At 37.1% G+C, this 24,174-nt stretch overlaps 3 protein-coding genes and 1 long non-coding RNA gene across 5 annotated transcripts; all 4 read left to right on the top strand.

The window, feature by feature from the left end:
- Positions 1 to 1,236: 1,236 nt before the first annotated feature.
- Positions 1,237 to 3,641, top strand: LOC122072805. The gene is made up of 3 exons (XM_042637215.1): positions 1,237 to 1,549; positions 2,356 to 2,853; positions 2,967 to 3,641. Exons 1-3 carry the CDS (start codon positions 1,465 to 1,467, stop codon positions 3,488 to 3,490), a joined length of 1,107 nt encoding a protein of 368 aa, XP_042493149.1. The 5' UTR covers positions 1,237 to 1,464; the 3' UTR covers positions 3,491 to 3,641.
- Positions 3,642 to 8,585: 4,944 nt separating this feature from the next.
- Positions 8,586 to 9,670, top strand: LOC122074844. Of its 2 annotated transcripts, none has more exons than XR_006139068.1 (3): positions 8,586 to 8,734; positions 8,996 to 9,113; positions 9,601 to 9,670. It is a non-coding gene; the product is annotated as an uncharacterized LOC122074844 (long non-coding RNA). The 2 variants fall into 2 exon arrangements; XR_006139069.1 differs by having other exon boundaries at positions 9,005 to 9,113.
- Positions 9,671 to 11,682: 2,012 nt separating this feature from the next.
- Positions 11,683 to 12,449, top strand: LOC122072825 (VQ motif-containing protein 31-like). The gene has a single exon (XM_042637242.1). The coding sequence runs from the start codon at positions 11,752 to 11,754 to the stop codon at positions 12,268 to 12,270; it is 519 nt and encodes a 172-aa protein (XP_042493176.1). The 5' UTR covers positions 11,683 to 11,751; the 3' UTR covers positions 12,271 to 12,449.
- Positions 12,450 to 14,880: 2,431 nt separating this feature from the next.
- LOC122073157 lies at positions 14,881 to 24,015 on the top strand. Its single transcript, XM_042637692.1, has 5 exons — positions 14,881 to 15,525; positions 15,855 to 15,925; positions 18,913 to 19,018; positions 21,798 to 21,930; positions 23,695 to 24,015. The coding sequence occupies exons 1-5, from the start codon at positions 15,449 to 15,451 to the stop codon at positions 23,854 to 23,856; spliced, it is 549 nt and encodes a 182-aa protein (XP_042493626.1). The 5' UTR covers positions 14,881 to 15,448; the 3' UTR covers positions 23,857 to 24,015.
- Positions 24,016 to 24,174: the final 159 nt, after the last annotated feature.

Below are 24,174 nucleotides of genomic sequence, written 5' to 3' on the forward strand. Positions count from 1 at the left end.
TTCTATTCTTCTCTTGGCTACCAAGGTAAGGCAGCCAAGACTAGCCAGCCAAGCCAAGCCAAGACAAGAGAAGAAAAGAAAATAGCACAAAATTTTTTAAAGAAGTTCTCTTTATGCTTGGTATGTCCTAAACCAAGAGAAGATTCATTTTTTGAATTTCAAAATTGTAAAATTTTCTTTTGTTTCTAATAAAATAATCTCATAAAAAACACAATAAAACATGAGAAAATACAAAAAAAAAATTATTTTATTTTATTTTCTTCTCTTCTAATGTTAACCAAACCTACATTTTTTTTTTTCTCACTATTTCATTTCTTTTATTCTCTTTATTTTTCCTTATTTTCTAGATTGTTTTCTCTTTTTTTCTCTTGGCTACCAAACATAGCTTTAGCTACCTTTTGACTATGGTTTCAAATATCAATAATGACCAACAGGGTTGGTAGCCTAGTGGAAGGAAGCCCTTGCCCTCGAGTCGACTGGTTGTGAGTTAGAGGTGGCATGTCCTACTATCGCTTGTTAGTCCTGCAGAGGCGTTACTCGCCATATGGGGACCTTGGCTTGGGCTATGATCACTATCATGGAGCACCTTTTTTTTATTATCCAAAATTTTTTTTTTATTAATAATGATAAATTTATTTAAAGATCAATTATTTTTTAAAAGAAAGAGCTACCTGATCGCATAGCTCAGTGTAAGTGCGAGGGCCATTAAAGGTCTTTGTCTAGAATCTAGATACAGGAGCACTCACAATTCGATAACGTTTTTTTTATCTTTTTTTTATTGAAAATGTGGACTCACAATTCGATAACGTTTTTTTTATCTTTTTTTTATTGAAAATGTGGACAAATCCGTCTGATACAAGCCGAGACCGATACAGAAACTATATTTGATATTCACTCTTTTCCTTCGGACAAAATTAAGATCCTCCAAATCACCACATGCGGTGGGACCCTGCACGTCCGTACACAGCCAATACGGTCCAGGTCAATTGGATGTGGTGCATGGAGCACGCATCTTATCTTTGTCGACAATTAAAGCTCATTTCGTTGGATCCTCTTAAAGATCCATTAGAGGGAGTAGTAAAGAGCAAATCACGGCAACGGATGAGGTCTTTCAATGTTAATGTCAGGTGGGACCCACCTTGTGAACATAATTTTCCTTGCAAGTGGATACGGAGTGGAGACATAAAGACTTAAAGGTAATGTTTGGAAATAATGTTTGGAAATTGGGAAAACTGAGAAAACCAGACAAATCCCTCTGGAGTCTGGACAGAACCTCATTGGCTGTTCAACGGTTCAACCTGCGTGATCTCAGCTCTACATTCCATCATCTTCCCCAATATAAATGTGAGCCCAGGAGCTCCACTGTCTCTCACACCAGCCCAGACTTACTCAAAGAGTCCATTTCAAACTCAAACCCAAACCTTTTCCTTTTCTTGGTTTGCTCTCTTCATCTCTGTGAGGAAAATGCTGGTGTTACTCTCTCTGTTGCTTGTATGCTTCTCAGCCTTCACAAGTCCTGCCCTTTCAGCAAAAGAGACATATACTGATGGTAATGTCTTCCTCAACCTCTTACCATCTTTCATTTTTTGGGCATTTTATGCTTTTGTTAGTCCTTTTACCTTTATTTTGTGGTAAATGCTGGTGATGCAAATGTGGTTTCTGAGTTCTCTTCTTTTCCCTGTTTGTTACCTTTGTTTTGATCTTCTATTTCCCATTTGGGCTTCTGGTGTGTTTTACTGTTCTCCATAGTCTATAAAGGTGCTGTTTTGGTGTTCTAAGTTGTTTCCTTCAGTTTATTTCTTCTGGGTCCTCTGCATTTTGAGCTTATATTGATTTTATAAGCTTCTCATTGTACTTTCTTAATTTTTGTTTAGGTATTGTCATTCACAGACATTGTGGAGTATTGTTTCTTTTGTTCCTCTGCTTTTCTTTGATTTAATAAGCCACTCATTTAGTTTCTTCATTTACTTCTTTGTTGTAATTTTAGGGAGCCTTTTCTCATTTTTCTCGTCAACTATGATGTTCTAGACCATTTTTATTTCTTCTTTTACTCTGTTTTTCTGTTTCAGTATTGTCATATACAGAGATCTATTCTCATTTTTCTTGTCAATATGTGATGTTCTGGATCATTTCTTCATTTGGGCTTCTTTGGTTCCAATGCATTTGAGCTGTCCTTTAATATAGTATGCTGCTCATTGAGTTCCATTTCTTCATTTCTCTGTTACTCTGTTTGGGTAAAATAACATTTGCATAGATTTCTTCTGATTTCAGATGTAATAGACAATTTGTTGAGTTGTGGATTGCCAAGCTTTTCTTTATCTTCAATGCTGAATCCTTTTGATTCTTCTTTCTCAGGATTTCTCCAAAATGGAAACTTTGAAGAAGGGCCCAAGCCAACAAACCTGAACAAAACAGTCATCAAGGGGAAACACTCACTACCCAAATGGGTAATCAGAGGCCTTGTTGAGTACATCTCTAGTGGTCCACAACCCGGTGGCATGTATTTCGCTGTTGCTCATGGTGTTCATGCAGTAAGGCTTGGCAATGATGCCTCAATCTCCCAAAACGTATCAGTAAAACCGGGCTCCCTTTACTCCCTCACCTTTGGTGCTTCAAGGACTTGTGCACAGGATGAGGTTTTAAGGGTCTCTGTGCCTCCTCTAACTGGGGATCTTCCTCTTCAAACTTTGTACAGTAGCAATGGAGGTGACACCTATGCCTGGGGATTCAGAGCCACCTCTAAGGTTGCTACGGTGATATTCCAAAACCCCGGTATTCAAGAAGATCCTTCTTGTGGACCTCTCTTGGATGTAGTAGCCATTAAAGAGCTTTACCCTCCCATGCCCACAAAATGTATGTGATCATTTCCTAATCTGGATCCTCTGTTTGTTAGGAGCCTCAATCTTTTAATTTTCTGTCCTCACATATTTGATGACTTTGCTGAATAATTTGACAATGTCTTGCAGTTAACTTGGTTAAGAATGGCGATTTTGAAGAGGGTCCTCATCTTTTCCATAACTCCACCAATGGTATTCTCCTTCCCCCCAAGCAGCGAGACCTAGTGTCGCCACTCCCAGGGTGGATAATTGAATCCACAAAAGCTGTGAAATACATAGACGCAAGGCATTTCAATGTTTACTCAGGACAAGCAGCAGTTGAGCTAGTTGCAGGCATGGAAAGCGCAATTGCCCAAATCTTGAGAACAGTTCCAGGAAAAATCTACAATGTTACTTTCACAGTTGGAGATGCAAGGAATGGTTGCCATGGATCCATGATGGTTGAAGCTTTTGCAGGGAAAGAGACCCTGAAAGTCCCCTATAAATCCCAAGGGAAAGGTGGGTTCAAGGCTGCTGGTTTCAAGTTCACTGCTGTTGCACCCAGAACAAGACTTACATTCTACAGTTCCTATTACCACACAAGGAGTGATGACTTTGGAACTCTCTGTGGCCCTGTTTTGGATCGAGTCATGGTTTTATCTGTTAAGAATTAGTTGTTTAACCAGAACAATCATGGGTGATTTAAATCATACCAGTTAGGTTTTGTTTCGGTATACTTTAAAACTTGGCTATGTGTTGGAATTTAAGTTTCAAAATATGGTTATATTTGTCTTTTCAAATAGTCCTTTTGAGATTTTGCTTTTAGTCTTTTGTATCACAAGTCTTCTTTTAAATTTCAGCTTTCCCTCTCAAAATTGCTTTTTTTATTTTGTCTTTAGCACTTGTGAAGTAGTAATGAGCTAAGACTTCTCACAAGAGTTTAGTCCCCCATTACTTAGGGATGAAAGAAAACTTGGATATATATATATATATATATATGAATGTTAGTTAAGGGGGCAAGTGCTTTTGTTCTTTGTTTTGCTCTCTGTTGTTTTATCTTAGAGGTGAGAACGTAGGGTCAACCCAGTTACATACATATATATGGGCCCTTCAAATACCTTAAAGAGAGTTTATATAAACGACTCAACTCTACTTCAGAGGGAAGATTTCTACTACTGTTTCAGAGGACCAATTGAATAAGTAAGTGATCTTCTATTTGTAATTATATTTCCATTAATATAATTGTTTTGTCAAAGTCTTATATACCTATTGCCCTGTTATTGTTTTACTTACACTATGGTGTGTGACTCATCTATCGTCAAAGAAAGGCCAAAACCCAATTAAGGTTAGAGCTGCTATATGTTTTCCATTTTCTAAGTACGTATTTCATATTAGAAAGGGGGGGGGTGGAGAACATTACTTGGTTGCATAGCCTATGCCTAGACACGGAAAGGAGTTGAAATGACAGCCCGGTCCCTGTGTTGATGCCCTGTGTGCCTCTCTTTACCCCCGTGCTGGTGCAGGGGCCAAGCGACTAGGTGGGGTTCTTCCCAAAAAAAATAACACAAGTTGAACAATGAGAGAGTTCTTCATGAGAAAATGAACTCAATAGCTCGGCTAGAGTGCATGGGATTAAAAATAATTAACCAAAAAAAAATGCTTTAGTGTTCAACCAAAAGCTGAAACTCTTAAGCGGAGAGGATCAACTAGTAGATGAAGGCATCCAAGGTCCATTCAAGGTCACAGATTCTTTCATCTGAGAGTTTTTGCAACATTCTCCCTCACATTTAGTTTCCCCACCAAATGACATCTCTACCTGACATTGATGAAGGAGAGAGATTAAGGGGACACTTCGCTGGCATAGGCCATGATCCCGAACAGAAAACATCTCCCCATTTATATTTTTGACACATCTTTAGGGAAAAGACTAGGCACGAGATTGTGGTGTCCAGCTTGTGTCATTCTTTCTCCTTGGCCTTTGAAAATGACCCTAATTAGTTGAACGGCTACTTCAAAGAAAATAGCAGGTTGCTCAAGTACTCAACCCTCTTCCATATTTGTATAAAAATATATGACATTTATCTCATGTTACACTAAAATCCACAGGTTTAGCCTTTAGGCTTAGGTCCAATCCATAATGGATCATTTCCACCTAAAACATTCACCATTTGGGTTATTTTTGCTTGCTTAATAAACTGTACAAGTGAAATATATGTAGAGACTATATAGGTAAAATTTTCCCAAGATTTGGAAGCATTAGTGTTTGCTTTAGAAAATCAGCTTTGGTAATTTATTGGAAAGGGAGGTGATGGCAAGGTTTAAAAACTCAAAATCAGGTACAAAATCGGTATCCATCCATTCCAATTAGAATAATCCCAGAGTTAGATTGTATTTTATTGGACTCATTAATCTATCAAAATCACATAGACTCAAGTCAGGTAGGAAGTGTTGTCATACATATAGAATATATGGAATACTTTTAAGGGAAAAAAAACAAGAAGAAATTTGAGAAGGTGACATCAACAGAGGTAAAATAGAACGGTGAAGTTGACATTCCCAATTAGAGGTGAAAATAGGGCGCGATTGGGTTGGGTTTCTTAAAACCCTAGCCCAATCCTAGATCATCAAAATTCAATCTTGGCATAACCCAACTCTATCAGATTCATGCCTAGGCCCAATTCTATCGGGCTTATGCCAACCCAGCCCTACCCTAATTGGCCCTGATTCTTGCTAAGGTTGGCTAACAGTGATTGACCTTGTTTTTGCCATGTGTCCTATGCATTAAATAATAAAAAAAAAAAAAAAAAAAAAAAAAAAAAAAAAAAAACCAATTGATCAAATGTTCAATACACAATTTAAAACTATGAAGTGCAACACAATACTAAATGTTCAGAAGAGTTCCCATAAGAATCAATTACCCAAATTTCATTATTTAAAATAAAAAGATAAGGTGATAACACTAAATTATATTACATAAATTATGGTTAAAATCAAGGTTGGGCTATATCTAGGCCTCAACCCAAGCCTAACCCGCCCTTAGGGTCAGAAATCTTAACCCAAGCCTTGTTAGGGCTCAGGATGGACCAGGGTAGGTTTGGGCTTTCAGGGTTAAACTTAAACCCCTGCTCCCAATGCTTATTTTGAAATATGAGAGAGGGTTCTTTAAGCAGTCTGTTAAAAAAAGAATTTCCACTCTCTCTCTCTCTCTCTCTCTCTCTCTCTCTCTTTCTTTTTTTATAATTTGTGGATTAGTATACCTTTAGGTCCACTTATTTGTGAAAGTTCAGAAATCAGAATTTTTAATTGGTAAAATTATGTTATTGAAAAATCTAGGACTATGAGACAACCCACAATAATTGTCCATTACGTATGAATGAGAGTATGAGACTATCTAAATGACATCTTTGTAGATGCATTTAGAATCTAACATTTCATTTTAATTGTCCATTATTTTATTCTCAAAAGTTCTTTGAGTTAACAGAATAAAAAGGTTATTCCAAAAAAAAAAAATTTGATAATGATTTATTTTTATATTATTTATAAAATATTATCATTGTCTCGCACATTTTCTGAGATCATATATGAAATGATAGAATTTATCCTATTAAAAACAAAATGTCAATAAGAAAAACCCTTGATTAAGTCTTGAAATTTAATATATGACCAAGCCACATGTCGTATCACTCAATTACGTAGCAATAATGAAGAATCCATTAAGAGACTTTTGGGGAAAAAGATTATCAACAGCAATAATTACATGATGTATTGATATTAGCCTATTACAACTTTGGCCGTACATGTACATAAGAAATAATCCCCCCTACTGCCATTGGGGGATGTTTGCACACAAGCACAAGAGAGACTTCTAGTGTCCCACCATTGCCATGTTTGTTCCATTCCTACTGATTAATGGATCACTTTCAAAACTTAGTTGCACTAAGGGTTTGGTATCGGAATTCCCCCAACGCTACATATGTTGATTGGTTTAAGTGAACACTAGATAGATACCTTAGAGCATGCCTTAGAGATAAAGCAAAAACATTCTATTTTTCACCTTCTCTTGTGCCTTGTTATAGAATCATACGCTTAATACGTTATTTCTTATAAAAGGAAAAAGATTGGGAAAGGTATCAGGGTATCCAGCCTATGTCACTTTCTCCACTCCCCACCCTTTACTTTAAATCCCAACCCCACCATTGATTGAGCCCCTAGTCACTTACTTAACCCTCACCCTTTCTTAAAAGTACGTTCAATAGTTTAATCTCCTATCCACCTAATTCTTTGACTCCAAATATCAGAAACTACTTACATAAATGATGTCTTAATATTAATTCAACGTCTTACTTTCAAGTACGATGAACCTACTACATGTTCGAGATAGTTTATTGGGTTTCTGCAAGTTAGTTTCTAGGAAGTAAGGAGTTGAGATGTGTGAGTTGATGGTTTATAATCTTTATTGCCTCTAGCACTACAAGTCACTGAGATGTGTGAGTTGATGAACTATCTGGCTTGGAGGTGGTAAAGATTCCAATATTTTTGGTTGGATTTTCCTCCTTGCTTCATAAAATTTGGCTTCTAGAGAAGGACTCAAAAATTGAAGCCTCATAGGCATGGTTTTAAGTATTGGTATCATATTGATCTTATTGATATTGGTTGAGATCGATCCAAATTAGTTATCCATATCGTTTTAAAGGTTAAAAAAAAAAAAAAAAAAAAAAGGTACTTTTTAAGAAAACCAAGGGCAAAATCGACCGATACTTGTTGATTCGATCCAATCCTGATAGGTATCGGATCGGTATTGATGGATACTAATATCGATACCATCCCCTAAATCTATGTTCATATGTTATCCCAAACATGGGCAAGAGAATATTACCCGATAACACATATACACATTAGAGCCTATGGTTAATGAGAAGGCATGTACAATCAACTTTTGTCTGGACAGCGCAGTCTTCTCACATCCACCACGTCTTCATGTAGGTACATGCTATTGAGAGTGTTATTTCTTCCCCCAAACATGCAAATATCTATTAATTGATCTTGTTTTAGATTTTTTTTTGAGGGTGGGGGGGGGGTAACGGTTTTAGATAGCAAATGAATACATGGGAAAATAGAATTACGAATCGATCATAATATTGAAAATAGGAAAATTTACAACGCCACGCTCTAGGGAATGCCATTATTAAAGAAACACCCTTTGCATAACTAACAACTACTTTCGGATCCCTTACCACTAGCCTCAGTTAAGTGAGTATTTGATTTACGTTAATCCCTCAATACCCCTCTCCTTCACTCACTTTCACGGTGGATTTTCAAAGCTCATGGGAATGAACCCTTTTCCATCCCTGTGCACACATTCGCCCTTCTTGATCCTTGAGCAATGGCCAGCTTTCTCCATCACTACACAACAGCGAAGAGCGTGTGGACGCTCATTAGTACTTATTTATCCTTTTTCGTATTATCCTATTAAAATTGAAATTAAGCGCATAATTAGGTCTATTTTAAACTGCATGCGCCACTACGTATCCATTTTGGTTATAAAGTTCGGTTGATTAATTTTAATTTGAACCAATCAATTTCCGTTGGACCATAAATATAAGCTAAGCCATTCTGGTTCTATAATCTGTCATATCATTATTAATAAAAAAAGATTCGAATCCAATGGTTTTAACTGCATGCACACTCCGTTCACAACCGTTTTCCAAATATTCCCTGTCGTGCTCGTGCACATGATTTGATGACGTGGCAGACACTAAACGTGCCTATGACAGTAAGGACCGTATACCTCCACGACCAGAGTAATCTCTTTCAGTGGTTTAACTTCAAGAGGAAGGGAAAATACTCTCTCTCTCTCTCTCTAATTGCCCTCCTCTCTGGCCCCCTGCTGCGAAGGAGCTCATCCTCGAATCGTTCGGGTACTTCAGTTTCTCCTCTTCTTGTAAGCTTTGATGATCTAATCTGTCTCGTTAATGGCGTTAATGGCGTCTTTTCTGCTAAACGCACACTCGTTTTCTCTCACTGTCTCTGCCTCTGTCCTTGTCCTAGAAGAAGTAGCTTTATTCTAGACTCTCTAGTGGCTTTCGATAATTTTTTAACTGTTTTAGTAGTTTACCTCTTTTTGACATGGTTATGGATCAGTATGAGAAAAGGTTTGACCTGTGAAATCACATTTGAAGTGTTTTCAGATATTTTTGTGTTCAAGAATCGCAAGATGTCGAAAGCAGGCGCATTGGATCTGGCATCTGGTGTTGGTGGAAATATTGAGAAGAAAGAAGTTCTTTCTGCTGTTGATCAGTATATTCTCTTCTTCCTTTTCTGGTTTTTTTCTTTTTTATTGTGGGATTCACAATGCATGTTCGCTTTTTCTTTTGACCAATGAATTAGTTCAAGCCGGCAATTGAAGTCTGTGAAAACTTAGGAAAGGTTTACTTTTTCTTTAAATCGAGAACTTGGAAGATCTGATCTTGAAATCCCTTGCAGCATTCTATGATATTTAAGTCTTAAGAACCTGGAAATTTCTGTCTGTGAAACCCTGCCTTGTTTGCTGCAAGCGGATTGCATTCTTTTACTCTTCCTTTTATCAGATCAGACTTTGATTTCTTATTAAATAGAAATCTTCTTTTATGCTATTGCCATCTTAGATGAAAACAATTAATCTTTGGGAGATTGTACGTGATGAGTCTCCACTGGAGATACTTCTGTTTAAGTTGATGTGATTTCTTCAGGTTTTTTTGTCACTGGCTGTGTTTTCTCATTTGACATAATTTGGTGTATAATATAGGTATGAGAAGTATCATGCCTCTTTTGGAGGCGACGAGGAACAGAGAAAAGCTAACTACACTGATATGGTGTGAGATTTTTTCCCTATTTCTTTTTATTCATTTTGAATTTGTTTTGTGTTTCGAATCAGAATCATGCACAATATATTGCAGAGCAACTTACACCCCCCCCCCCCAAAAAAAAAGTAATATCAAGTCTCGTGAATTTGCAAAGTCTTTTTTGTGATGCTAGAGTGAAAAAAATATCTGTTGTTACACATGGAATGGATAAAGAGAGTTGAAATAATATTCGTTGAGCATTATTAGTTTCTTAATTACCATTGTGGGATTGAGAATGATAGACTTGGTCTAGGTCTGATTTTCACCAGTCTTAGTGTGATCTGAAAAGTATGGTAGTGGGCTGTGTTTTTCTGATGAACAATGCATAGACATGTGTTAGATTTTGAATTAAAATATGAAACTTTGAACAAATCCCTGCACCAAAGAGCTAATGGTAATCTGCTATTATCTTTTACTTGATAACTACTATTGCCCTTTGCATTGTTTCAACACTTCGTTTTCTTGGTTGTTTCTGTTTCTCTTATTCATACACATAGATGAACAGATAGTTTCCATTAGACTGTTCATGTTGGTGTATGATGTCTTGTATTCCGTCGCAGTTTAATCCAGGGAGTACTGGTGCAGCACCTAGACAGCTAGGACGGCGGTCCCGCTAGCCAGTTAGCGGGCTGTGGGGGTTGCAAGGGGGGCAGGAGGCCCCCCTGCACAGCAGGGGGTGTAGGGGGGCGCAGTCCCCCGCTCGAATTTTTTATTTGAGGGAAATTGTAGTTTAATCCGGATTAGGGTGGCAATTGTAATTTGATCCGGATTAGGGTTTTTTCCGCTATATATTTGTAGCGAGGGTTTCTTTCTCTGTAATGCAAGCAATACGGAGAGGTGTGAGGAAGAGCGTTGTAATCCTATTCTCCATTGATAGTGAAGTAGGATCTCATCTCACCGGGGACGTAGGCAACCTTGCCGAACCTCGTAAAATCTGTGTGCATTGTTTGTTTTGTTTTTCCATTATCTTCTGCATCGTTTTAGGGTTGCGTTTCTACAAGAGAGAGAGAGAGAGAGGGTCATTGAAAGGCAAAACCAGAGGTCCCTGAGACTCGATCAACAGCACGAGTCAGTTGTAGGGGTAGGGGAGAGAGAAGGAGGAGAACAGAAAAAGATGTAGCAATGGTAGATTGAATGTTTAAATTTTTTTCTCCCCATCCAACAGGTTTATTTTAAATGATCAAATCCTACAATTAAAATTCTGCTAGCACGCAAGATTCCAAGGTGACCCCCTAGCATACCTATCCTCCTTCCATTAAAAGATAAGACTGAACCGATAATAAACCAATAAGGAACTTACAAGGGACAGTGAAGAGAAACTAATAAAGAATTGAAATCAGCCGGACTGATAGTGAACAATTGCAACTTCAATTTTATAGATCAACCAAAACATCAATCTGAAATCGAACTGAACCGATGATGTATGCTAAAATCTGATCAAAACCAACCGAACCTGATATCAAACCAACAAAATAAAATTGAAATCAACTCAATCCAAACAAAACCAAAGCCGATATCAATCAATAACAGCCACATAAGATAAGACCGAAATAAACCAAAACTGAACCAAAACCAAACCTTCCCTTATCGGGCAAGCTTAGGTTTCACCTATTCTTAAACCAAAACAGATTTAACCCGACCGAAATTGAACTGAACCGACCAATTAACAACACTATACCCAATATATTAATAGCATAGCTTGTTCAATGTGGACTTCCATCTTCTTTCTTGGTGAGTTAGGTGTTCTCTTTCTCTTATCAGGCTAATTCCATGTTAATATTATCCATGTATTTTCTTGGTAAGTTAGGTCTAGTATTTTTAAGAGTGATCCTAAGCCAATATTTGTGGTCTTCGTTTCCCTTACAAGTTACATCTTTTACTTTAATAAAGTGGAACCAATTTTACCTACTTTATAAGATCTCTCTTTCTCTCTCCTCTCCCCTTGCAATGAGATATATATATATATATATACACATTCTCTTGACCAAGGTATACATCTTGGACTACTAGGTCTAGTCTCAGTACTGGTTAACTACTCAATTCACACAAGATTGATGGATAAACCGGCACCCGTGACGATGTTCATTCAGACCGATACAACCAGATTCCGGGAGCTTGTTCAACGGTTAACCGGACAATCCCCAGGCAATGAAGGGGAAGCACCGAAGGTCACAGGATTCAAGAGGTCAATGTCCAAACTCCATGAAAGAAGGAAATACATGATCTCAAAGCTCAAGGTAGCTAAACCCGGTTTGCAAATCAAACCAGGTTCAACCATTCTCCAACATTCAATAGCTGGGTTTCATTCCCCTTGTGAGTCCATTAAATTCAGCTTCATTGCAAGCCCTTTGAGCACCCCATCAAAGGCTTTCTCAAACCTTTCCATCAAAGGAGAAGAAGAAGAAGAAGAAGAAGGGAAGTGGGTATTGCCTGAGATTGACAGAGAAGAAGAAGAGAAAGCTATCAAAGAAAGAAGGTTTTACTTGCATTCTTCACCCAGGTGCAGACCGGGAAATTCTGAACCAGAATTACTTCACTTGTTTCCACTCATCTCTCCCAAAAATGTCTCGTGAATTTTAAAATTATAGTTGGGAAAGTCCAGAGAGATTTTATGGCGGCGTTTGGTTATTATTGTTGTTCTTCTTCTTCTTCACTTTTAGTGTAGTCAGTGTGTTCTTTAGGTATAGTTTTGATGAATGTATTTCAGAATTTTGAAATCCTTAAATATAATTTACAGAATAAAGTTTTCCTACACTAGTGGCTGCATGATGGAATGGTCCTGATGTGATCCCTTCTCTTTTAGACTCTCTCTCTCTCGATAGTGGATTACGTTCTCTGATCCACATAAAGAAAAGCCATATGTAGTACTCCTCTCTCCCACCCTATTTCTTTTGTTCACGGTGGGCCACGGTGAATGGAAGTTGGGTTTAGGAACACTTCGTCTGTACTTAAAAGGAAAATCTCTTTTTAAGTGTGATTTTGCATTCATCATCAATCCCGTTTGAATGGGCCACCCAGTCCAATCCAACCTGGCCTGACCCAATGTTTTTAAGTCTGGCTTTAGATATATAGAGAGCTTGACTTTTACTTAACCCTAATATTTGCCACGTGGTGGCTTTTGGATTCCAAATTTTATGAACATATTGTTATTGTCAGTTTAATCTCATGTGGTAAGAAAATGATTATCTAGTGTCAGGGTGAAATTGGTCACAAAATATGGAAGGTGGTATTGATGAGGACTAGTTAGGATTTTAAGCATGTATCCTGATCCTAATCCTAATCTTGAGTCAACTTGGTCGATACTCATGTTAATTGGTCAAGTTTGAGCAAAATGACATTGTCCTGTTACAATCGAGTTATGTGATTCTTAGTCAATTCTGATATAGCTACAACAATAACAAACTCAAGCTTATTCCACCTAAATTGGATCAACAATATGAAAATAAATAAATAAATAAATAAAGAAGAAAAAGATGATGAGTCACATCTAAAAAGGATCGAGAACATGAATTCTTACCCTCCAAAAAGGTCATTCAGAGATTTTGCCAATTCTAATTGACTAATCAGATTCAGGAGCTAAATATTACAAATTGACCAATTCTGTTCCAACCAAAATCTATTAGGAATTGGCAAAAATTGGATGAAATCTGCCCTAACCCTAGATTTTAGAAGGAATCAAGCCAACAATTGGGACAAAGCCGATTCCAATATGAATTGACCAGTCAATCCGATTCTGATTCTTGAATTCATTAATAGAACACCTACTCTAGCTTAATTAATACACAGTATGTCTCCTTTTACACTGAGATAGTGGGGATCCATCCGATTCTGATTCTTGAATTCATTAATAGAACACCTACTCTAGCTTAATACACAATACTAATCTTATTTTTGTCTCCTTTTACACCGAGGTAGTGGGGATCCATTAGCTTTATTAACCGTATCCTCCCTACATCTACCTTTTTGACCAGGAGATCCGCAGCAGACACATCTCGCGTGACTTACCAACTTAATTACCTACTTCTCCATATGTGGCAACACCCTCTCTCTCTTTCACACAAACCCAATCACTCACACATGCATAATACAAAGTTGGATCTCAGAACCTCTTACGGTGAACCCTTTAAGCTGAAGTTGTCATCACTAGATTAAGCGTACCTACTTCTCCATATGTGGCAACACCCTCTCTCTCTCTCACACACAAACCCAATCACTCATACATGCATACTACAAAGTTGGATCTCACAACCTCTTACGGTGAACTCTTTAAACTGAAGTTGTCATCACTGGATTGAGCGAGTGTTTGATGGGGAATTGAACCTGAGATCGTGCATCTAATCCACATAATTCTCAGTTTGTCTTAACCATCTAGGCAATCCACGAGTGGGTATAAAATAAATAAAAAAACACACACATACACACACAATGCATACGATAGGGTTCGATCCCACGACCTCCTCCCCTAGGTGCCAGCTCCACAAGTCAAAGTTACCATCATTAGGCTATCCTAGTGTTCGTACTCTCAATATCATTCATTGTCACTCTTATTGTATAAGATTGAAACTGCCCTTTTTATGCTAGTCCGAAGGTATCATGGTAAGTATTTGTCCTTCCATGGGGAAGAGAAACTCAATCTTATTTTGTAATATATATGTTTTTATAATATACTATTTTTAAAATAATACATTTTTTTTATCTCAAATTATGAACACGATTTTTTTTGCATGGGTTTGAGTTAGAAAATAGTCTCTTTGTGAAACTGAATGACTAGGTACATTATGCCCTTTCCCAAACCTAATAACAGGAGCCTCGTGAACTAGTACACCCTTTTTGATTTGCATAGAATCTCGAGAAACAATACAAAGGTATTTTTGAGCATGTAGGTAGCATATATTTATGATCAATTAGCACAAAAATCCTCTACGGGAAGGTAGTGAATGATAGTGAACATTGGATGGCTGGAGTACATGTTAAAGACTCAAATCCTCTACAGCTAACAATGAGTGGCATTGAATATCTAACGATTGGGAGGGCCCTCACATGCATTCCAGCCATCGATGCTTACTGCCACTCACTTTCTCCTTACAAAAGATTCTTGTGTATATGCCAAATCCCTTCCAACCATCGAATCCTCACTAATCCTCACTACTATTTACTATCAGCGGAAGAGGATTTGAGTCCGACCAGTGGCCGTGTGGTGGCAAGTGCAGGATAAGTCTCTCATTGAATCACAGAGAAAGAGTGCTCTACCATCACAGGATTATCTGACGAGCCAACTACGTGTTCATAAAATTGCCATTATTTAATTTATAAATTAATTCCACTGTTCGCCGCTTCCTTCACCAACACTTCAACTCACAGATCATCCTCTTCAAGATAACAATAAAGACAGTTGTAATTAAAAGGAACAAAATCTCCATTTTTAATCAGTTTCCTCTGCTCTTTGATTCTGAATGTCCTGTGCCAGTTCCTACAATACGAACCCAACAACGTGTGAAGATTTTAAAATCAACAGAAATAGAACTGAAATTTTCATTGAAAACGGTTACCTCATAAACTAAGAAATGCTTGATTCAGATTCCTCTCACTGGAAAAGGAAACTAGAATAAAGGGGCTCTTTGGTTCATAAATTACAAATTTACAATCCAAGAAACCCTAATTTGGCTTCATGATTTGATCTCGAGGGAACCCAATAAGAAGGGTTTGCTTCCTCTTCATTATTTCCTATCACGAGAAGGGTTTCTATTGGAAATGCCGATCGCGAGGATTGGGTTGATCTCATGGTTCAACAGGAAGGTCGTGGATCCTGTTCGGCAAATTCTCCAAAGGTATAATGGGTCTTCTCCAACATCTTTTTCTTTTTTTCTAGTTTTTTCATTTGGGTATTCGTTTCAAGTTTCTCAGTAGATATCAAATCAACTCCTGTTTCTCTTTACACAGTGGTCGTTAATTTGTTTGAAAACTGAGCATTTAGCAATTCGATGTTTTTGGAATTCATTGGCATCGCTTAAAGAAGTTTGCTTTCTTTCTTTTTGGATCGATTATATTTCTCTGTAGTTAATTAGTTTGAAAAGATGATAGTTTTGGGACTGAAGACCGTATAATCTTTGCTAAAGGGTAATCAGCTTCATGAATTTTCGTCTTCCCATTTTTGCAGGGGAGCAGAACCGAACCAACTAGCATTTTCGACGGCTCTTGGCTTCACTTTGGGAGTGTTCCCTATATGTGGTATGAGCATCTTTGTATTCTGGTTTTTAAACTCAATCCATTTAACAAGTTGAGAAATTATGATATTGGATACAAAACAAATGAAAAATGAATCAAAACACATTTATTCAGTCATATGATCAGATAAGCTCAGCAACTTACATTTTAAGAGTGCTGAAATTTGGTGGTTTGAAACCAGTGGTCATCTTAGTAGATCCAACAAAAAAAAAAAAAATTACTTTTGAATGTCAATAGTAACATTTTAAATGGCTACTCTGAAAGTTGTTTGATATGCACCTCTTTTTTTTTTTTTTTTCTACATATAATGATCACATACATATGTGTTATTCATTGTCACTAGACTACCCAAGTTTATACAAAACCCCATCAGAGCCAGGTCAGGCATTCCAGGGACTTTTTTTCTGGTATCATTAATTGAAACCCTGTTCGTCGTTCCTTTCCCCTACCGTATGAGTTCCGAGAAATGACATTTTTGGATGGATAATTTCAAGGAATTACATAATCCAGACACTGTTTACTGTTAAAGCTAAGTTGGTCAATCTGAATTGTGATTCTTCTGCTAAAGACTGTTATCTTCACTCTTGTGAAATGGAAAGAGCTTTGTAGAGGAGGGAGAGGGAAGGTTTGGATAAACAAAAGGCCTACAGACTATGGTAATAAAAATGAGACAGGCTGAGGTATTGGAATAAAAGTACGAGGATTCTCAAGGTCAAAATAATGCTCTCAATATATATGCCACTTAAGATTATTTCCACCGATTCCTGAAATCAGCAGGAGGAGGGTTTTTGAAGACTTATTCATGAGTAGATAAGTCTTCAATCGTCACTTCTCTTTGGAACCTGAATGTTTCCAGTTCTCTTTCCTCACTTCAAGCATAAACTTGATTATTAAATCTGCTACCACATTCCTGATTAATAAAACTCAGTCCATGGAAAACACCATAAAACCAGCTTCTTTTCTTCAGCCTGAATTCCTGCATGCTTTGACTGTTGACTTGTTGGAGATCAGACTAATCCTAAGGTATGAATTTGTGGCATTTTCTTTAATGTCATCTGAGATTTGTCCATTTGTAAAGTTTCTGAAGAATAGCATGATTTGGAAGTTTTAAGTAAGGATGGCAGACTGCTAATAGTTATCTAATGAATATCTCCACCTTCTATTTATAAGTTGGTATTTGTCCTGGTGTCTTGGTCAAAGTGAATTCCAGCACTTCAGAAGTAAAATGCAATTTTATTCTTCTTCTTTTTTTTTTTTTTTTTTTTTTTTTTTTTTTTTTTTGGGTTGGGGGAGGGGCTTGGACTGAAGAAATTGAATAATTTTCCTCGTATTTCCTAAATAGCTTAGATTAACGTCCCCCACCCTGAAAAAAAAAAGGAATTTCTGATATTTGGTTTTTAGTTCCTATTCAAGGTCCCAGATCCGCATCATTAAAGATTTCCTCTCTCTCTCTCAAAGATCCCCCCCCCCACCCACGAACTAGGTGAAAAGAAGGAAATATTTATTATGTTCATCATCATCAATATTATTAGGCACTTTTAGTATTGTTATCATTATTACTACTACCATTACTATATTTATCATCATCTCCTCTGTAATTTCCTGTTACTATCTAATTTCATCTGCATACTTTTGGCATATTATGGAATAGAAGAAAGGAACACCAATTGTGTGGTGTCAATTATCCTCATTCTGGTTAGATACATATGCTCATTGATTGTCACTTCTTTAGTGGCTTATATGATAATCTATATTTGATTGATCTAATGATGGATTCATTACCTGTCAACAATCAGTTCATTTGGTGTGATGACCTTAGTTATAATTGCTTAATATAAATTTCTCAATTAGTAGAGGATTTAGATTCATTTATACGAATCATAATCAATTTTAATGACCTTAATGACTTACTTAATTATTTATTTGAGGATACTAGGAAGTTTAATTCCCCCTCCCCCGGGAAAATCCTGGATGTGCCCCTGGCCCCCTGCAGCAGTCCAAGTTATGATTCAGCTATGTAGAATTTGAACCTATACGTGAATTGAGATTACCTACTAAGTATTAGGAAGCCATGTTAGTTGGCCTTATTATTCATTATTCTTATAATTATCAGTGGAGAAACTATCAATATATGGAAACAGTATATGATTTTTCAACTACACCCCCTTCATAGATTTCTCATGTATTTCGAGCCGGACTCTTGCATGGACACAGCTAGGCACTCATTTAGGCACTTCTGTTTATCTCTCGAATACAAGCTAGCTCAACATGGTCGTAGTTGGACAATTTCTTCTTATACTATGTATCTTATTGATTTTTCCTTTGACTTGTACTAGCATGCACCATAATACATAAAAAAATAAAATAAAATGTATACACGTGTTTTAACTTACTATTGACTTCCTTTACCTACTTTTTTTTATATAGAAAGTGTTCTTGAATAATCTAATCAATGAGTCCGAAATTGGGTGTACCTTTCCACATATAGGGAGGCATGACTTCTTTTGGAGAGTATTCAAATAAATGTCAAAACCTATCATCTAATTTTCCATGCCTCTGCTCTTGTTTGAATTTTGATGGCTTGCGTGTCTGATACTATCCTTTCCATTTATAACTGAATTAGAGAAGCTAGAGATCACTATAGTTGACGAAGTAGCCCAGAAACGAAACAAAATCATGTTGGCCTGGCTGGTGAACTTTCTTGTTGTTTTCGGTTGCAGATTTGATTGCATCACATCTATCAGCTGGACTAGAAAGTCCACATCTAAGCTCAGTTTGAATTCTATGATTCTTCAAATCTTCTTTGGTCTAATCTTAATGTGTGTGTGCTGATGTCTCAGCATTGTTGAATATAGACCAAACTGCCTCTTATGTCTCGTACATGCCTTTCAGAAATGTATCCTGATATCTGAGGCAGTTTGAATCATCTCTCCTTCTTTTTTCTTTTAATCATCAGCATCTGATATTGAAGTTCATTTTGCAATTACAAGGGGTCACCTTCTTTCTTTGTGGGATGGCTATTGCACTGCTTGGTTCACGTTGTCATCCTCCAAGTGTGATGCTTGCAAACTTTCTTGCTACTCCAGTAGAGTTGAGGTAAGTAGTATTTAGCCTTATCTTGTATTATCAATTCCTTCTGAATTTACTTCTTTATGTCATTGTTTGTTTCAGTGGAAATTCTTTCCAAGAAATTGACTTTCATTTATCAAACTTGTTTTTATTTCTTTGCCATTTACTCTCCTTTTTTTATTGTACACGAGGTGTGCATATTTAGGCATGGTTGCATGAATAAGAGAATTATCCAAATGGTGGGATTGGTGTCCTCCTTGGAGGGAAATTGTATGATGAACCAAGAAGCCAGCATCTTTTCTGGAAAAAAACATGCAGATATCTAAAGTGGAAGTAAAATTTTTATATTGTATTTCAGTAAAAGAATTCTTGCTTTTTAGAAATAATATTTCCTTTTGCTTTTAAGAAATTCCTATAAAATATTTCATGTTGAAACAAGTGGAACCTAAGTAGCTGAATTACTTCAAAATATGCATGTGTCTTGTTTTCAGAAATGGAGGTATGGTCAGAAAATGATCTTTTGTTCTAAGAGCCCATGTTATGAATGTTGGTCATGTAATTTTTTGAGAGAAGGGAATCTATGTTATAATATACCTTCCAATATCTAGAAGTTTAAAATAGAAGTCATTTTCCCAAGTTTTGTATTGTTTTTCAGTATAATAATTTCTTCCTTTTTGGCCAATACATTTTCTTTTTTGCTTTTAAGCAATTCCTATAACATATTCACTGTTGAAACAAACGGAACCTAAGTGGCTGTTTTACTTCAAAACTGGCATTTCTTGGTAGCGGAGATTGAGGTGTGATTAGGATTAAGGAATGATAATTTGTACGAGGAGCCCCTGTTAAGACTTATAAGCATGTCATGAAATTTTCTGGGAGGAGGGAATCTCTGTTAAAATGTATGTTCCAACTGTAATTTCACTAGATGATAAAGTAACATATGTATATTAATGTGAATTTAGGTTCCTTACTTTCATATGGAATTCAAGCTGAAGCATTTTATCATGCGAGAATGCATATGACTCACATGAGCTAGCAGTTAGGAGTCTTAGGAGTTGGGACATATATATTCAACATACAAACTCAATACAGCAAGAGGAAAAATAAAATTACTTGAACATATATTTCCTTCTTTTTTTGTTCTAATTTTTTGTCTCGGCACCTTGAACAATTTGGTGACCGGTCGCCTAGGGGTCCGAGAACAAACTTGTTGCTTAGGCAACCCCTTGACAAGTATGCCATAGACAACTAAATCTATTAGGTTAGAGATGCTACTTTCCATTCTTTATGCACTTTGTGGTATTTCTTTTTCCCCTAAATTTAGTCCCAGGTATAGTTGGGATTAAAGATAGCCTGAAAGTATGTAGATAGGCAATGTTCATGTTAAGTGCACAATATTAGGGTCTTCTACATGTATGCGTTCTCAAGGAATTATTCAACATAACCAAGGAACTTTTGATGAATGATGATAATTGATTGATGCTTTACTTTCTGATGTATGTACTTGCTTGTTTTTTTACCTTGGGATGGTTGGGATTGTAATGGTACCTTAGTTGTAAATTTCAGATTGGTTCCAAAATTTTGGACCCATAACCGATGAGATATGAATCTCCTTAAAGTATCACTTCGATTTTTAGCAGTTTATCCTTTTTCCAAATTTTTTTTTCTTGAAAATTTCCGTCAACTTCACCTGATTAAGAAATTTAGTTTCAAATCACGGACTTCCCAATCTGTGTCTCAAGGTCATGGCCCATTGTAAAAATGTGTTTTAAATATATAAACAAGACTTTAAGCCAGGTTCTTCCTAGATAGAAACAACAACTTAACCACTGAGCTCGTGGCTGTTGTTAAGTAATGATTTGAATGTTAAATATATGATTTACATTTTTTATTTAGCTAACAACGGGTGTCTAGGCCTTCAGCCTGACTAATCCCGTGGGCCCATACTGACCTAACAACTGCATGGACCGGGTCATACTGGGGTTGAATGAGAACCATTTAACTTTCACCGAAAGCAGTGAAGAGCATTAAACACCCCTCGTGTGAGTGGCCCTTAGGAAGTAAGAGGAGTCGAACTCAGAACCACACGCTTCCTGAGGCGAAGTTCCCTTCCCAACTCAGCTACCCCCTTGGGATTAAATATATGATTTACATAACACATTGTAAATATACAAAAAAATCACTCAAGAATTTTACACCAAAATTTCCAATCAAAATGCCCAATATATCTGAAAATTTCATTTCAGTCTCCTCATCTAAATGGCCCCTGAAACAAAAGTTATAACTAAGAATGGTACATTGATTTTTTATGTAGTAGGTGAATTTGGCAGGGTGGATACCTCTCATTACTGATCTTATGTTTAAGCCATCATCTTGTCATGTTTATCCATGACAAGCTCATGTGACCTTTGTTACATGACACTTCAAAACTAGAGCTGCCCATGCCTGGCACTTGATTCTTTTTCTTCTCCTTTTTTTTTTTAGGCACAGTGACATATCCAAGTCATACTTTGCCTTAGCCTAGTAGTAACCTAGCTTGTGGCCTCTTATAACTTGGCAGATAAACTGTGTTCACTCTTTTTTGTGAAAAAAATTCATTGATTTTGTCCTGTCAATTGTTCATTTGAAATTCAAGTTCAGTAAATAACCATGCCTTTGGCAGATCTAGCTGAGTTTATATGTTTTTACAACTAGTTAAGTCTGCAAATTGGAACATGGAGAATTAGTTTGACTGTTTATGCTTATTTTTCAGATTAATTCTAGATCCACTTCATGTTCTTGTTTTCATTGCTATGCTTCTTTGCAGTCTGCTGATTCCTTTCTTGCGCTTTGGGGAATTCATTTCTGGTGGTTCTCATTTCCCACTTACCCCTGATGCATTCAAGAAAGTATTGACTGGCCAAGCATCTTGGGAAGTCCTACTCAGCATTGCCCATGCGGTATGTACCCCTCTATCCAATATATTTCCTCCAGACCTTGAGATCATTATTTTGGAGCTGTAGTTTTGAAATCTACTTTCTTAAGAAAAAAAAAAGGCCATTACCCAGTGCACAAAGGCTTCCTGCACTTAAGCAAGGTTCTGGGAGGGTATATAGGTAGACAGCCTTACCCCCTTTACGGAGAGGCTGGTTCCCAAGGCTCGAACCCGCACCACTGCGCAGGCGGAAAGAGCCCTTTGCCATTGCTCCAAGCAATGACCCCTTAAGGTTGTTCATAATTATTAAAAGATTTAAAGAATATTAGTAGATGTAAAAGATCAGGAGAGAATGAGAATAGAAGATGATGGATAAATTTCCATTGAACTAGGGGTTAGCTTTTTCACTAGGAATGAAATTGCTTTCTCTAGTGTGAGACAGACCTGCCTACCTGAAATCCAAATTTTTAACAAGCAGAAGCCATCCATTCCCCAAAAGGTAGAGTTGGAGAGTGTTTTCTTAATAAGCACATCACCAGGCACAGGGTTGGCATCCACCAACATTAAGCACAACTTAGGAGATTTTTGGGTTTTTGCTCCTGTCAGGGTTTTTTTTTTTATTAATATTATTATAGTATTTTTCTATTTTTTTGGGTGCGGGTGTTGGAGTTGGGGAGGGGATAAATAAGAACATTATAGCCGGAGGGACTGTACTCCACATTGTTGGGCACCACTTGGGAGACCTTCCACATTGATAATTATATGGTTAAATAATCACATCCATGCAAGCATTATGTTATTTTATTCATTTTTAATTGAGTTCTGTGTAGGAATTAGTCTACAGTTATGAAGGTTTTAGAAATCAGATCGAATCAGGAGAATTTCCCTATTCGACTTGGAATGAATAGAAGCCGATTTCAATTAACCCTGATTCTTCATAAATGATACCGAATCATTAAAAATCCGTCCAATTCCTAGCTGATTCGAACTAGAATTGATGGAGACCGATCCTGTACCCAAATTCTGTGTTTTTAAACCTAGACAGATATGATTCTTGAATGAATCAATCCACTCCCCCCCCCCCCCCCGGGGGGGCTTTTTATTTGCTTTCGGGGCCACCTGCTATGTCCATTCTGTGATCATGTGGTTTCTTGATAGTGAGAGTGGTATAGTTTTGTGATGTTACCAAATTTTCCTCTCTTTTTTTTGTATTAGTAGTTAGCTTGATATGAGTTAGGAATCAAAGGATAAAGGAAAATACCAAATAGGAGATTTTCTGGGAGAATAATAAAAGGCTTGAACCACTTATAATTGAACTGAAGTGTCAACCGAAGCTATAGAGTGTAGTTGAGTTGCGCTGAACATTTTTGTGCACTCTGCTAATAGCATACCAATTCTGAAGCATATCTCCACTTTTTAGACGCTATGGCTTACTTGCGTCTTTTGGCCTGCTATAGTGGACACATGGTCAATAGACAGCCATCTGTTTAGATACTTTGCTTGGAGTTGTTCCAGATTGTTTTACCCTTTGTTTGGCTTGTTGGCTGGCTATTAGCAAGCACTCGATAAGTTTTAAGTTGACTCTGCAACACAAAACTTCTTCTTGAGAGTTTACTATGAGCTTTACTGGAATGTAATCCAAATGATATTTCTGAAGAAAAATTCTATCAATGCACAATGAATATGCTAAACAAGCCATAAGTCTACTACGTTGTTGGAATCTCTTTGGTTGAAGATCATAGGACATTCTGCAAATCTCTCTCTCATTTTAAACTTGTAACTTCTACAGTTGCTAGGCTGGCTCATTGCGGCTCCATTCATCTTGGCTGCACTCTACCTTGTTCTTCTCCCATGTTTCAAGTTTCTGGTTTCCAAGTTTGGTAGTCCTCCAAGCCCAAGGAAGCAAATACATTCCCCCAGAGAAATCAAGCTCAAGGTAAGGGATGCTTAACGTCCTCTTCCTCCCCCCCCCCCCCCCTCTTCAATGAGCATGGGCCCTTGAACTATAACACAACCCTTTGTATATAAGATAAGACATTTTTCACTATGGTGAATGATTGTATAATAACTAAGGACATTTGATATGGGAGATGATTGGCAAAGTCAGGTATCTCTTTCTTTACTGGAATTTTTGTTTTCTGACTTAAATGCTTCTGTACCTGAGAAAATGGTGCTCTAAACTCTAAATGGAACACCACAACTGCATGATCAAGCATTATATTGTTCCTTCAAAATAGACCATGTTGACCAGGACTAGGCATAAGTTAAA

Source organism: Macadamia integrifolia, chromosome 3 (genome assembly GCF_013358625.1).
Source record: "Macadamia integrifolia cultivar HAES 741 chromosome 3, SCU_Mint_v3, whole genome shotgun sequence".
In the NCBI taxonomy this organism is placed as follows: domain Eukaryota; kingdom Viridiplantae; phylum Streptophyta; class Magnoliopsida; order Proteales; family Proteaceae; genus Macadamia; species Macadamia integrifolia.